At 50.5% G+C, this 14230-nt stretch overlaps 7 protein-coding genes across 7 annotated transcripts; 4 read left to right on the top strand and 3 right to left on the bottom strand.

The window, feature by feature from the left end:
* Window positions 1–193: 193 nt before the first annotated feature.
* On the bottom strand, window positions 194–2404 carry ASPGLDRAFT_56855 (putative C6 transcription factor (AmyR); the record flags this gene model as incomplete). Its single annotated transcript, XM_022548216.1, has 3 exons — window positions 194–916; window positions 977–1433; window positions 1485–2404. 3 exons carry the CDS (start codon window positions 2402–2404, stop codon window positions 506–508), a joined length of 1788 nt encoding a protein of 595 aa, XP_022402147.1. The 3' UTR covers window positions 194–505.
* A 912-nt stretch (window positions 2405–3316) lies between these two features.
* ASPGLDRAFT_81177 (glycoside hydrolase family 31 protein) lies at window positions 3317–6297 on the top strand (the record flags this gene model as incomplete). Its single annotated transcript, XM_022550104.1, has 6 exons — window positions 3317–3749; window positions 3840–3999; window positions 4052–4459; window positions 4509–4679; window positions 4727–5868; window positions 5898–6297. 6 exons carry the CDS (start codon window positions 3317–3319, stop codon window positions 6239–6241), a joined length of 2658 nt encoding a protein of 885 aa, XP_022402146.1. The 3' UTR covers window positions 6242–6297.
* On the bottom strand, window positions 6297–8622 carry ASPGLDRAFT_81176 (ATP-binding cassette family ATPase ARB1). Its single transcript, XM_022550103.1, has 2 exons — window positions 7869–8622; window positions 6297–7809 (listed from the first exon to the last, which is right to left on the bottom strand). The coding sequence occupies exons 1-2, from the start codon at window positions 8427–8429 to the stop codon at window positions 6541–6543; spliced, it is 1830 nt and encodes a 609-aa protein (XP_022402145.1). The 5' UTR covers window positions 8430–8622; the 3' UTR covers window positions 6297–6540.
* A 126-nt stretch (window positions 8623–8748) lies between these two features.
* Window positions 8749–10210, bottom strand: ASPGLDRAFT_45408 (HPP family protein). The gene is made up of 2 exons (XM_022546238.1): window positions 9551–10210; window positions 8749–9498 (listed from the first exon to the last, which is right to left on the bottom strand). The coding sequence occupies exons 1-2, from the start codon at window positions 9848–9850 to the stop codon at window positions 8914–8916; spliced, it is 885 nt and encodes a 294-aa protein (XP_022402144.1). The 5' UTR covers window positions 9851–10210; the 3' UTR covers window positions 8749–8913.
* A 697-nt stretch (window positions 10211–10907) lies between these two features.
* On the top strand, window positions 10908–11753 carry ASPGLDRAFT_34247 (uncharacterized protein; the record flags this gene model as incomplete). The annotated part of the gene is made up of 2 exons (XM_022544408.1): window positions 10908–11055; window positions 11509–11753. The coding sequence occupies 2 exons, from the start codon at window positions 10908–10910 to the stop codon at window positions 11751–11753; spliced, it is 393 nt and encodes a 130-aa protein (XP_022402143.1).
* A 1404-nt stretch (window positions 11754–13157) lies between these two features.
* ASPGLDRAFT_34246 (uncharacterized protein) lies at window positions 13158–13736 on the top strand (the record flags this gene model as incomplete). The annotated part of the gene is made up of 3 exons (XM_022544407.1): window positions 13158–13351; window positions 13402–13564; window positions 13614–13736. 3 exons carry the CDS (start codon window positions 13158–13160, stop codon window positions 13734–13736), a joined length of 480 nt encoding a protein of 159 aa, XP_022402142.1.
* ASPGLDRAFT_45406 (uncharacterized protein) lies at window positions 13666–14207 on the top strand (the record flags this gene model as incomplete). Its single annotated transcript, XM_022546237.1, has 2 exons — window positions 13666–13746; window positions 13797–14207. A coding segment is annotated over exon 2 (302 nt), but the record flags the coding sequence as incomplete, so codon positions are not given.
* Between the last annotated feature and the right edge of the window lie 23 nt (window positions 14208–14230).

The raw sequence follows: 14230 nt of genomic DNA, 5'->3' as shown, positions 1-14230 counted from the left end.
TAATTTATGTTTGAGAGCCTCAGGCTCCAATATTCCCCGCTCCTGATTGGCCCGCACTAGCGAGCCCATACACATATGCCGGATAGAGCAGATCCACCCTCATCCATCTAGACAGCTACAGAATACAATAGTATCGTCAATGCCTTTCCTTGCCATAGCCTGATCCACAATTTACAGTTGTCCTGGGTGTATAATTCGCTTAGAGTTCACCACTTAGGATTTAACTAGTCTCCATCAACTTTCTACTTGCGTCATCTTGTATGGTAGGTTGGATGACCTGGGCAATCTTGAGGGCTGTTCATCAGACATGGCTGTCCAACTACCCGCGCACAATAAAGGGCGGGTGAGCAGACCCTGCGTCCTCACTGAGCGGTCATCCATAATGTGAAATACTCACTGAGCAAGCCCCTGAGTACTCTCATTAAAGCGGTGGCGTCCAGAAGAGGAAAGCCACGGTCGTTCTAGAAAAACAGGTACGTATAGGCACATCTATATTCCCATAATGTCATGAAATCATCATTTCTGCCTCACCATCTTCCAATTTTTCATCTCTATTCCCAATATCAGCCGCAGCTCCACCAACAACCCAATGATCCCTCTTATCATCCGCCCATACCGGCGTCCCAGGACCCCCAATGGTAGCTGCATTGGTAGCCGGGGCAGGAGCAAGATCTGGCAAGAAATTTCCGAGTGTGATGGAACAATCGATTCCTAATACAGATTTAGATTGTTCCAGTAATCTTGGGAAGAGATAAGACTGCGAGCCTCTGATGCGTGATAAGGTAGTCAGGATGCCCCAGAGGAGTTCGCGGGTGTCTGCGCTTGGGATGGGGGGTTTAGGTGATTGGGAATGGGGCGTTGTGGTTGTGGTTGTTAGGTTTGTGAGGGCTGAGCCTAGGTCGAAGAGTTTTTGTTCCTGCACTGAAAATTAGCATCACCAGGGTAAGAAGTGATAATAAGAGAGAGGAGGGGGTACCATTCCAATCCCATGCGCGTCAACGGCGCCCTGAGATGCAGCCCCGATGACGCTCATAACGGCTTTGCCGACGACTATGGGGAGGTTAAAGGGGAGCATTGCTCTGCCATCGCTTTTGCCAGCATCCGGACCGTATCTTGACAGCTTCCACATCATAGCCTGTAGCCACTGCTGCGTGATAAGAATATCGACCTGCTGGATCTCGAGCACACCCCGCAGAGAAGCAACGGGTGTATTGCAAAGACTTGATTGGATCGATGAAGCTGGTGTTGGAAGTTGGTCCTCATCGCTGCCTCCAGCTGATAACCAGTCATATAAACTGACGGTGAGTTTCTCGAAGAGATTGATGAGGTTTATGAAGCCATATGCTAGGATTGGATCGTCGGAACCAAGAACTTGCGGTTTTTGGATTGAGTTGCGTAGCATGACAGGCCTCGATTGTTGGAGGGCGTATCCTCTTCTCCATTTAGCACTATGTAGTCGGGTAGCTTTTGAAAAGGTGGCCTACCGTTCGGTAACAAAGAGTAGCCAGAAGACTCGTCGCTTTTCTTCTGCGTCTTCGATGTTTAGGCCCGTGTATGTTGATTCGCGGTGTAGGCCTAGGGTGAAGACCATGGAAGTCGCCTGACAGAGGTAGAACCATGCCTGCTTCTGTTTATTCAGATTGCCGTACGAAGCGAACAGGAATAGCGATGTCAAGAGACTTTCCACGTCCATTTCTTCGACCACGTCGCATTCATTCCGTGCACGCACTGCCTCTGCGAGCAATTCTTCCCCAGACATCAATCCTTGTCCATCGACTGCAGTAGCATCCGATCCTGGTCCCCCGTCCAAGTTTAATTGTATATGTGTCGTCGCACACAACGCCGCCAAAAATGCATACCGTTGCGCAGACACCCGCTCCGGATGATGGCTATCGCGTTGTAATTCATCGCGACGCACGACGGGCATGATCGGGAATAAATATTTAAGGAAGACATTGACGTGCGCGAGGATGATGGGCGAGGTTAAGCGTCGCGCATATGGCCGGATGTTGCTGGAGTAGTCCGAATCGGTCGAGGAGTCGGGCGGGGAGGGAACGATCTGGAGGGGTTGGAATTGGAATTGATGTTGATATTGGAAGAACGACGATGGTGCTGATAGGGATGCTGGTGCATCTTGTGGTGCATAATCGTTGTATCCTTCGTGTGCGGTCCTCGTATCTTCGGGGACTGTTGTCGGAGGTGGTAGCGATAGGGGATGGCTCGGCGCAAGAGGATATAGCGTGCGAAATTTGGGTCCCTTGCGACGCAGATTATCACTATATGAGCAGTTCAAAAGCAAATGGTTGCATTTATCGCACGGCAGGTCGCGGGAGCATTTGATCTTTCGGCGGCGACAGTTGTCGCAAGCCTGTTTGGTGGCTTTATTCGGCTGAGTCGAGTCCATGATGCTATTCTAGGATAGAGCGAGATGAATATAACAATAAAAGATGTAAGCAAACAAAAGCCATTATTTTGGCAGTCAGACCGAGTCAACGGTTTGAAGAAGAGAGAAGAATGAAAAATAATCTGGGGAAAGCGGGGAATGGTATGATCCCTCGTATTATGCGGGATGAGGTCTTTAACGGAGCTCGGGAAGCCGACAGGGGATGAAGAATACTTTACCCAAGCGATGTTATGCGCTGTTAAGACTAGGATAAGACTAAGATGGCACTAAGACAAGACTGCCGAGGGTTTCCTGTTTGGGCCAAGATGAAGCTTCGGGCATTTACCGGATGTGCGGCCAATCGGAGGCGGAGGGCGGCTCGCACTCTCCCACATATCGCTTAATTTCTCCGAGTTTACACCTACTCTTTTGCTACAGGGCAGTGTTCGGAGTCCTCCAGGATACAGCATGGTCAAAGAATAACCGCTTGAATAATGAATGCTTGCAGGTCAGGTCATTCTGAAGAAGGCATACTCTACGGTTCTAACTCGCCTTGGATGAGACCTCAGCAGGAATAAAACTACCGTTGCCCCAGTTTCCCCGGGATCAAAGCTTCTGCTCCATGCTCAGGACCCTGTATTCCTGGTTTCTCCGCAGAACCAATCCCGAGTGCGGGATGGCGGGTAATACCGAATCCCAACACTGACTCCGGGGTATCCTGATGTGCCCGTATACACACAGTTCTATACGCCAGTGAACAACAGAATACGGACTGTAGCCCTCGGTCATTCAACGGAGATGTGGCATCTACATCATAGAAACCTTGTCAAAAACAACGCATGCTCAGGGAATGAGACAACAGCAGATATAAATATCACACATGGCACGTAGAAGTTGCTTCGATCATCCGTCTCATCTCTCTGGTCCAGCAGTATGGCCAACATTGCGGGCCTACTCGCCAGCTCGTGGCTCCTATCCGGGGCCTACGGGGCAAGCTCTTCTACGAGTGCTTCGTACTCTCAATTTACAATTCCTACCGCCGCAGACGTCGGTGCGAATCTGATTGCCAACATCGACGACCACGAGGCTGTCAACGCCCAATCAGTCTGTCCTGGTTACAAGGCTTCCAATGTGCACCAGTCATCCAAGGGCTTCACGGCTACTCTAGAGTTAGCCGGAAAACCGTGCAATGCCTATGGAATTGACGTGGACTCATTGGACCTCTCAGTTGAATACCAGGCTAAGGATCGGTTGAATATATACATCGTGCCCAGTCATGTTGATTCGTCGAATGCGTCGTGGTATTTCCTTAATGAGGATGTCGTTCCTCGACCTAAGGCCTCTCCGAATGCGTCTGCTGCGTATAGTGATCTGGCCTTGGAGTAGTCAAATGAGCCATCTTTCAACTTCAAGGCTACGCGGAAAGCGACTGGTGATGTTCTTTTCAACACCGAAGGTTCAGTTCTGGTTTATGAGAACCAGTTTATCGAATTTGTGACTTCTCTACCGGAGGATTACAACATCTACGGTCTTGGAGAGCATTTCCAACAACTCCGGATTCTGCATAATGCCACCCTCACTGCTTATGGGTCTGACAATGGTAACCCGATCGACTCGTACGTCTTTTTATCTCCCTCTCTCCGGGATCAGGCAATTGACCATCTTCAGGAACCTCTACGGCAGCCACCCCTTCTACCTGGACACCCGATACTTCGAACAGAGCAAGAATGGCTCCCTCACCCCCGCCAAGGCTTCCGAAGCCGACCCCAAGAAGGAATACAAGTCCTTCTCGCACGGTGTGTTCCTGCGAAACGCCCACGGTCTGGAGGTCATTACGCAGCCCCAGAACTTGACCTGGCGGACTCTGGGTGGAAGCATCGACTTGACCTTCTACTCCGGCCCTAGTCAGGCTGAGGTCACCAAGAACTACCAAGTCAGCACCGTTGGACTACCTGCCATGCAGCAGTACAATACGCTCGGATACCATCAGTGTCGATGGGGCTACACCGGCTGGGCAGATTTGGAGAATGTGATTGCGGACTTTGAGAAGTTTGAGATTCCGGTGGAATATATTTGGTATGCAAATGCTTTCGCTTCACCTGGTGGTCTTAGCTAACATTGTCAGGGTTGGTATCGATTACATGCACGGATACCGTGACTTCGACAACGAACAGACCAACTGGTCCTACGAAGAAGGCGAGAAATTCCTCAACAAGTTACACGCCGGTGGCCATCGCTTCGTCCCTCTCGTCGACTCTGCGCTCTACATCCCCAACCCCGACAATGCATCTGATGCGTAAGCCTTCTTCACCCTCCCATAGAAACACATATTAACAACTGCAGCTACCCAACCTACGACCGCGGCGCCGCAGATGACCTCTTCCTCAAAAACCCCGACGGCAGCCTCTATATCGGCTCCGTTTGGCCCGGCTACACCGTCTTCCCCGACTGGCACCACCCAAAAGCCGGCAACTTCTGGGCCAACGAGCTATCCCTCTGGCACGAGAAAGTCGCCTACGATGGCATGTGGACCGACATGGGCGAATGCTCGTCCTTTTGCGTTGGAAGCTGCGGAACGGACAATTTGCACCTCAACCCTGCGCACCCGCCGTTCGCTCTACCGGGTGAACCGGGGAACGTGGACTACAACTACCCCGAGCGTTTCAGCAAGAGTAATGCCAGCGAAGCTGCATCTGCATCTTCAGCGGCTGCTTCGCAATCCGCCGCAGCATCCACCACCACATCCTCAACAACACAATCCTACCTCCGCAGCACACCCACCTCATCCCGCAACATAAACCACCCCCCCTACGTCCTCAACAACGTCCAACCAGGCCACGACCTCGCCGTCCACGCCATCTCCCCCAACGCAACCCACATAGACAACATCCCCGAATACGATGTCCACAACCTCAACGGCCACCGGATCCTTAGCGCAACATACTCCGGCCTCCTCCAGGTCTTCCCCCAAAAACGCCCCTTCATCCTCGGCCGCGCGACCTTCGCTGGATCAGGCAAATACGCAGCGCACTGGGGCGGAGATAATAATTCCAAATGGGCGGATATGTTCTTCTCCATCTCCCAGGCCTTATCATTCTCGTTGTTCGGTATACCGATGTTCGGTGCCGATACGTGTGGTTTCTCGGGGAACACAAACGAAGAACTGTGTAATAGATGGATGCAAATGTCCGCGTTCTTCCCGTTCTACAGAAACCACAACGTCATCAAATCTCTCCCCCAAGAACCATACCGCTGGTCATCCGTCACAGCAGCAACTAAGAAAGCAATGGCCATTCGTTACTCCATCCTACCATATATGTACACGCTCTTCCATTCAGCGCATACAACAGGCTCCACTGTCCTCCGCGCGTTGTCCTGGGAGTTTCCGAATGAACCACACCTCGCGTCTGTGGACACGCAGTTCCTCCTCGGCCCAGATGTCATGGTCGTCCCCGTCCTCGAGCCAGGTGTCGATACCGTCAAGGGTATTTTCCCTGGTCTTGCGGGGAGACAGATTGGAGTTTGATTGTTGCTACTAGTCGCAATGGGACTGCCAAGGGAAAACTGTATCTTGATGATGGGGAAAGCTTGGTTCCTAATGCCACAAAGCACGTTGATTTCGTTGCTTCGAAGGGGAGTCTGCGTACCTCTGTGCGTGGTAACTGGAAAGAAATCAATCCGTTGGCGAATGTTACTGTTCTTGGGGTTGAGAAGCCGAAGGATGTTGTGTTTAATGGGGAGATGGTTGATGAGGAGGCGGTTAAGTATAATGCTACGTCGAAGGTGTTGAGTGTTACTGGGTTGCAGGGGTTGACTGAGAATGGTGCGTTTGAGAAGAGTTGGGTTTTGAAGTGGTGAGCTTCGTTATGATTATGTACGTAAGACTACATGAATGCATGGATAAAAACGTCGTGTTCAAATGTAGTGTCATCGCATTGAAGTCTATATGAAAGCACCAACAAACGTCCGAAACCCCGGGGCTCAGCTCTACTAACGGGGTCCATCTAGACATGTATAAGAAAAAACACGCAGCCAACCACTAATATCAATATGATGTGATCCTGCGAGATAATCCAGAAAACTTTTTGACTCAATTTATTTTCATGGTCATCTCAAACATCCAATCATTACATGCAAGAAACATAAACAAAACCACTCTAGACAGCGCCGGCCTGAAGCATCTTCCTACGGAGGTGGTCCTTGTACTGTCCAATGGATCCGTCCCACCGGGTGACGGTCTGGTTTTCGCAGACCATGATGTCCTTGGCAATCTTGTCGAGCAGACGGAAGTCGTGAGACACGACGACGACACCACCGCTGTAGGCGTTGATGGCATCGGCCAAACTGTCAATGGTGGGAATATCGAGACCGTTGGTAGGCTCATCCAGCAGAATCATATTGGGCGACTCAATGGCAAGCAGGGCGAAGACGATACGGCTCTTCTGACCCTCCGACAGAGTACCCATGAGGGCCATCTGCGATTCACCAGAGAGACCGTAGCGGCCCAGCTGCTGACGCCAGTACTGGTAGTCCTGGCTCTTCTCGGGGAACCTGTCACGGACGAACTCGAGGGAGGACTTGGTCAAGTCGAGCTGCTCGGCGGAGTGCTGGGAGTACATGCCCAGCTTCAAGTGGGTGTGGCGGGAAACACGACCACCGATGGGGCTCAGCTTGCCGGTCATCAGACGGAGGAGAGTCGACTTGCCAACACCGTTGGGACCGACAAGGGCAGTACGGGAGTCCATGTCCACACCAAAGTCGAGGTTGCGGTAGAGGGTTTCATTCCAGTTGCCAGAGTAGGAGAAGCTAACATCGTCAAACGACAAAACAGGGGGAGGGAGCTTGTCGACATCGGCGAAACGGAACGAGAAGGTACGGTCGGGGATAACGGGCTGGATGAAACCATCGGCCTCCATCTTGTCCAGAATCTTCTGACGCGACTTGGCCTGACGGACCAAGTTGGCATATGTACCAGCCGAAGCAATGAACTTCTTGATGTGAGCAATTTCTTCCTGCTGTTTGGCGTAGGCCTTCATCTGGTTGGTCTCCTGTTCGGAGCGGGTCTTGTGGTACGAGTCGTAGTTACCACCGTAGTAGAGGAGCTGCTTCATACGCATATCAAGCATGTTGGTGCAGACACCGTTCAAGAAGTCCATGGAGTGAGAGACGAGAACCAGGGTACGGTCCCATTTCTTCATGTATTCTTCCAACCACACACAGGCTTCAAGATCCAAGTGAGCAGTGGGGTCGTCCAGAAGCAGCAGCGAGGGCTTGATGAAGAGGGCCTTTCCAAGGGCCACACGCATACGCCAACCACCAGACATGTCCTTGGTCTTCTTGTTGATGGTGACCTTGTTGAAACCAAGACCCGTGAGAATCAGGGAGGCACGGGTGTGGAAGGTGGAGGGGTCCATTTTGTCGATTTCCTGTGAACAATTAGCATGATTATTTTTAGTCGACAGGAAACCGGGGGGTGGTAACATACGTCATACAGGTCCATGAGAACGGGGCTGTCAGGACCGACAGTCTCAAGGAGTTCTTCCGCCTTCACTTCCATCCGCGCCATCTGCTGCTCTGCCTGGGTAACAACCCACTCCAGAGCACCAAGCTCGGTAGGAGGAGCACCCTCGTTCAGGAGATAGACATCGATGTGCTCAGGGATGGGGAATTCCCGCGAGGCAATGGCCTTGAGCAGGGTGGACTTTCCGCAACCGTTCTCACCCAAGAGACCGTAGCGACGACCGTAGTTCAGTTCGAGAGTCGAGTCGTTGAACAGGACCTTTCCGTGGAACACCAGCGAGGCGGAAGTGATCTTAACGTCGCGGGAGGATTCCTGCGAGGCGAGGACACCGGTGGTGACACGGTCCGAGAGACCGTGCTTGTCCATCTGAGATGTGAGCTTCTCAACGTCCTTCATCTTCTCGCCGGTGGTGGCGGGTTGCTCGTCGGGGACGTCAGCGTCGAGGGTGTCGCCCTTCTTGGTGGGCTTGCTCTTCTTCTCATCACCACGCTTGGCCATACGGGCAGCCTTGGAAGCAGAGACCATATTGGGCGGATATGAGGGTGTATTAGGGGGAGGTGTGTGTAGACTAAATCGGTAGGAGGAAGGAGAAAGAGGGAAAAGTCTTAAGGCGGGGGCGACTCGAAAAAAAAGGCTTTTAATCCGGTGGCGGAGTAGTGGAAGCCCTTATCGATAACTAGAGTTGGCTGGAATAGTAAGCGCCACAGATAAAGCACTTCTTTCTTTCCACTAGATATAGGAAAGACACACAAGAATGGTTAAGAGATGAGAAGATGAAGAGAAGACGAGAAGAGAGGAAGAAAATTCGAGTGTCTTTGAGAGGACAGAGATGAAAATCCTTCAGTGGGCAGATACTGCTTATTCATTGGTCCAAATAACTCACCGCCTTTGACGTGGCGGCCTTTCCTGATTGGGTATCGAAGTCACGTGCATCCATAGGAGATAAGCCATTTAGTAAACACAGAGCGAGAGATAAGACAAGAGGTATATAAAGATGCTATTCCCCCGACTATCTCAACCGGTGACTGATGGTCTCCAGGACTTCTCGTTCCTCCGCCGTGATCCAAATGTTGTCCGGCATAATCACCTCGTCCCGTCGAATCACTATCTGTATAGGTTGCTCTGATAAGCTCTCTTTCGCGCTACTCGAGCTGGAGATGACCTCGGGTTCTTCATTCTTGGCCTTCTCGACGTCGTCTTCCCGTTTGTGTGACAATGTCACAGGAGTCCACCAGTACGCAGGATACCGTCGTTGAATGTTATTGATCACACACGCTACGGCCACCATGAGTGTCGATTCCAAGGTCACCACGGGTATCAACCACCAGCCCATGCTAGCGCCTTCGGTAACTGCCACTACAGCTGTGGCACCAGCCGGGGGATGCGATGTATTGGTGAGTATCATGACGGCCGTTACGATAGCACAGGCGAGAGGTGCACTGAGTTCCGGCAAGGCTGCTGCGTGAGGATTCAATGCGAATAGCTTGGCGATTCCGACTCCGATGATAGAGGCGATGACTTGTCCAAGAATCGCGTTGCGAGGCTGGGCAAAGGGCGAATCGATCAAGGCGAATTGCAATACTGCCGCGGCTCCCTTCCCAGTGTTAGTCAGTCACAAAATGGCAGGTCTTGGCGATTCAACATACCATACTTGCAATAATCAGTGGCGCATTGTGATGTTCAAAAGACGGCACTCTCATCGACACCGACATGGTCACAGACACACCACAAAACACCCCGATCAATGCCCAGAACGCGATGACCAGGTTACCGATAGCCCGCGGCGACTGGTCACCTCGATATCCGAAGAAATGCGAGATAGGTCGGGGGACCCATCGCCAAGGAGGCGCAGGAATAAACCGATTGAGATAATTGTCGATATCGAAATGCCAACGGGACCAGTCTACCCGGGACTTTGAGGGAGAGTGCGAATGCAGCTCAGGCATCTTGTTGTTATTTAATCTGCCAGCTGTTAACACTGTCGAGCTTTCCGGCCACTCTGTTGTTTTGAATACGTACAGTGGACTCCGTACACAGAGTGTCCAGCATCACCGCATCACCGCATCACCGCATCACGAAGAGACCGGAGAACCAGCAGTTCTTCACCCCCAAAGCCGGAATCTCCTTGCTTTTCTTTCCCCAACTCCTCCGCAGTTGAGTATCTCCGCGGACTATTTATTGCTTATTCAGGTCCGAATAGCCGTGTTTCTCTTTTGGGATTTCCCCTTGACCCGGTTAAGTAACAGAAACTCTCAATCGGGTTTAGCGTGTGATGATGAGATCATCGCGGTGTCCATCGTTAGTTACCTATTTGGGATGCATAATGCACCAATGACAACGCTCTTATTGCATTTAGCCCTGCAGGGCTAGGGCAACTATAACATCTGATAACTAGAGCCATGTTTTAGGAGACATAGATCGTATGTGTCATGTTTGTTCTCTGTGTAGAGCCTATTCACCGCCTCACGATATTGCCGTAGCAGGAGATCATAGAGCTTTATGATCTCTTGCACTGCCAACTTCCTTTCGCCGCTCGATCTATCAAATGCCTCCGCCTTACTATGTAGTGGAGTTTGGGTTGGAGGAATGGGACATGGTTGCTGCTGAGAGTTGCCCTAGCCTCCTAACCATGACTCGCGAGAAGCCATATGGCATAGAAAGTAATGGCCGGTCCAGGTCATGCAAATAATACGACATGAGGATTAGGAGACGATTGACCAGAAACTTCATCATACATATGTGAGAAGTCTGGGGCTACATCTGTTGTTTACACTTCTTCGGCTGTGAAATAGTAGTCTTGCATCAAGAAAAAGTGACGTGGCGATGCTAGTAAATCTTGTCTGATTAGGACAGAGGATGCTGTCTGGAATCAGATACTCCGATTGGTCCAGGTTCATGTCTACTCAGCTTCACTGTCAAGACACGATTATATTGACAGGTACATACCCAGGTAAGCCTGCCTCGTATTTTCCTCGGCCTAATTCAGAGGGTCCACGAACGAAGATGGAGACGCCAAACTCGGCCTTGAGCATCTACAACTCATGTCTTCACGCATACCGAGCAGTGTCCACTGCCATGGAGATGGGCGCCGATTCTGTTATCTGGGATATACGCATGCGGATTGAACTCACGCGATTTGAGGTCTGGGGCCGTACGCTAGGATTCTTTGACGAGAAGACCGGATAGGAAAGGCGGAATGATAAGGATTCGTCTGCCGTTGTTCTAGATTTCATCGATGTCTTTTAAATAGCGGCTGCTTGTGAACTCGTGTAGGATATTCTCATCTCGCTATGCAAGGCTCTAGACGACTTCAAGGATGTAGCGAGCAAGTACCGTTTAGATCCAACGAGGCGCTCGCTCGACACAACAAAGAACAACAGAAGACTCGATACTCAGCTTAAGCGCGTGTGGGCTTCGATAAAAGACCTTGGTCCACATCTTTTCCTAACAATAGAAGACAAAGATAAGATCCGAAACCTGCTACAGGTCTTGACTGGCCTCAACGATGGGCTCGAGAAAGTGGTATCAATTGCCCAAAAGGCACGGGCAGCGAGATCCTTGGCTTCTCGGGTTCTCTCCAAATACTAGAAACTAACAAAATTAGATGTCCTTGTCGGTCAAGCTGAAGGCTCCGAGGAACAAAGAGAGTCCGCCATTATACCGCGTCAGCACGAGGCATTCAGTGCGACAGCAAAGATAAAGCAACTCATTTGCCTGTCTCAAAACGGTGAGGCACCCGCCATCGGTAGCTTTGAGCTCTCTAAGGACCAGTTCAGCGCGCCCGCAGACATGACCTCTTCGCGCAGATACTTGCCAGGTATACGTCCGACAACAGCTCGCCCTGCGTGACTCTCATCGAGTGGCGATTAGCATCATTTGCATGGTGGCCCGGAAATAATACAACGGCTGATCTTGTTGAACGGCGCAATGCCATTGTCGTCCTACTCCAAGAGATTAGTAATCTTTCTCATGATGCTGGTCCAACTTGTGGCGTGCTCGACTGCTTGGGCTGGTTTACCCGGGACCTCGGCAGAGCCCGCTAGTCGGCTTTGCCTGCAAACTGCCCACTTGGGCCGACAAAAGCAGACCTCCTGTCTCTCTATTTACGCTAATTAAGAATGCCAAGGAAGACGACGGTTCCAGCACTCCGAGCTTACGAACGAGATTCTGTCTCGCTCGTGCGCCGGCTCAGGCTGTTTATCAACTCCAGTGCAGCCAGTGGCTGCATCGGACACTGGGAAGTCACCAAATTATCTTCTATGATGCTGAGAGTGCGGATCTCCGACTCGATGCGCCTTTTCTGAGCGGGCTACAGCACTCGCGGCCGGATGACCAACTTGTGGATGGGAAGGACGGTGACAGGGATATTTCGAAAGGGAAGGCGGAGGCTAAGGGGCCAATGACGTCTATAGTCTCGGAGTCACGCTGTTCGAGATCGCAAACTGGGAGATAGCCATCTCATACAGCAAGGTTGGCATGGATGCCGCGGATGGAGCAAAGCGAATTTTATGGGCTGCCAAAAAGGATCTTGCTGCAGACGTGGGAGAGATATATCAACAAGCTGTGGTCACTTGTTTGAAAGGACTGCGGTCCGCAGTATGTATCTTTGAAGATTCCTGTGTGGGGAGTGAGGCAAACGGGTATGACGGCATTTATCGCGGTGAGGATCCTGAATATGGCCTGGAGAGCGATCTCCTTTGGAAGGTTGTGAGGCAGCTTGAGAAGCTGCTGGTTTGACGGGCAAAATTTGCAGGCGGGCCACGGAACAGTGAACTGACTTTCCTCCCTCTGACTACAAGCCCGCAAAGGTCTCGTGTTGAAGGCCTAGATACAGGAATAAGATTTCCAGCTATCCATAGCTATTTACGCACATAAACACATCGTCAGTTTCGTGTCCTAGGACAAAAACCGTGCCAATAGCAATGGCTATTTCCATTGAGCCCTACGAGGCTACATGTAGGCCCCAATAATCTATTACTACGTACCTTAGGGCCCAAACAGCAAACCTCGTATACTCACCACGCTTATCATCTTTTACACCGCCGATCCATCGGCCGAATCCACTCAGCCAACTTTATCTTCTCTATACGAGGTAATTTAACTGTAAAAAGAAAAAATAAGCCGTGTACCCAACGTGGCATCTGTCAAATCGGCCATAAGCGTTATGTACAGCCCGAAGGTACAATATAAACAGGATCGAGTCCAACGTTGTTTTTACCTCCTTCTATGTGACATACCCAACGATAATTCGAGATGCGGCTCTATATCACTTGTGTGATCATTGCCATCCTGGCTGCAGTGGTTACTACAAGCCCTACGCCACACGCCTTGGATGAGGTTGACGTCCTAGCCAACGATGCACTAGCTAACCTGATTGCCTATGAACGGTCACACGGAGACTCGAACAAAATATGTACCCTTCAAAATGCCACGTTCCGGCGAGAATGGTGAGTTGCTCCGTTATTACATCACTTTCCAGCCACTGACTCGTGAACAGGGGATCTCTCAGTTTAATGGAGAGAAAAAAGTACACCGATGCAATGCTATGCCTAATGTCCGAACCACCAAAGCTTGCATCCAAAGACGCACCAGGTATCCGCAACCGATTCGACGATTTTGTATCTGTTCATATAAGGCAGACTCCAACTATCCACGCCACAGTACGTGCACACCCTATACATTCCCATAAATACAGCACTAACAAAACAGGGCAACTTCCTAACATGGCACTGCTACTACACCTGGATATTCGAACAAGCACTATCAAAACTGAAGATATCTGCAAATTACTTGGGATGCCCATTTCTACACGCACCGTTGCACGCATGTTAAAAGAATCTGGGTATGGCCACTGGAGAGCACAAAAAAGACCTCAGTTAACTGAGGAAATAGTTAAACTACGCTATGAATGGGCATACATGCGCAAGGATTGGACATATGAGCAGTGGAGCAAGATTATATGGAGTGATGAATGCTCTGTTGAGCTTGGCAAAGGGAAGAAGAATCAATGGGTATGGCGGCTCAACCACTTCAATGAAAAATGGGAGAAAAAAGCATATCATTCCATACACCAAAAGCAAAGGAATATCTATCATGATTTGGGCAGCGATCTGGGGTGGTGGCCATACTGAAATCTATCGAATGAGTCGGGATGAGGAATCTGCTCGAAGAGGGTATTCTTCACGCTCCTATTTGGAAATTATTGAGGATTATCTACCTGTTATATGGGAATCTGGTATGGAATTCATGCAAGATAATGCTCCCATACATACAGCCAATATTATTAAGAATTGGTTTGATGAGCATGGTATTTCTCTTGTTGACTG

This window comes from Aspergillus glaucus, assembly GCF_001890805.1.
Source record: "Aspergillus glaucus CBS 516.65 unplaced genomic scaffold ASPGLscaffold_7, whole genome shotgun sequence".
NCBI lineage: Eukaryota > Fungi > Ascomycota > Eurotiomycetes > Eurotiales > Aspergillaceae > Aspergillus > Aspergillus glaucus.
The sequence above is the reverse complement of the archived record's forward strand: the minus strand, read 5'-3'. Positions and strand labels throughout refer to the sequence as shown.

Bases quoted from the DNA above. Each gene is read 5' to 3' on its own strand.
- ASPGLDRAFT_81176 (XM_022550103.1), bottom strand. From the start codon at position 8,429: ATGGTCTCTGCTTCCAAGGCTGCCCGTATGGCCAAGCGTGGTGATGAG. The intron at 7,810-7,868 runs GTATGTTACCAC...AATTGTTCACAG, and splicing joins TTCTCATGGACCTGTATGAC to GAAATCGACAAAATGGACCC.
- ASPGLDRAFT_45408 (XM_022546238.1), bottom strand. From the start codon at position 9,850: ATGCCTGAGCTGCATTCGCACTCTCCCTCAAAGTCCCGGGTAGACTGG. The intron at 9,499-9,550 runs GTATGTTGAATC...AACACTGGGAAG, and splicing joins CACTGATTATTGCAAGTATG to GGAGCCGCGGCAGTATTGCA.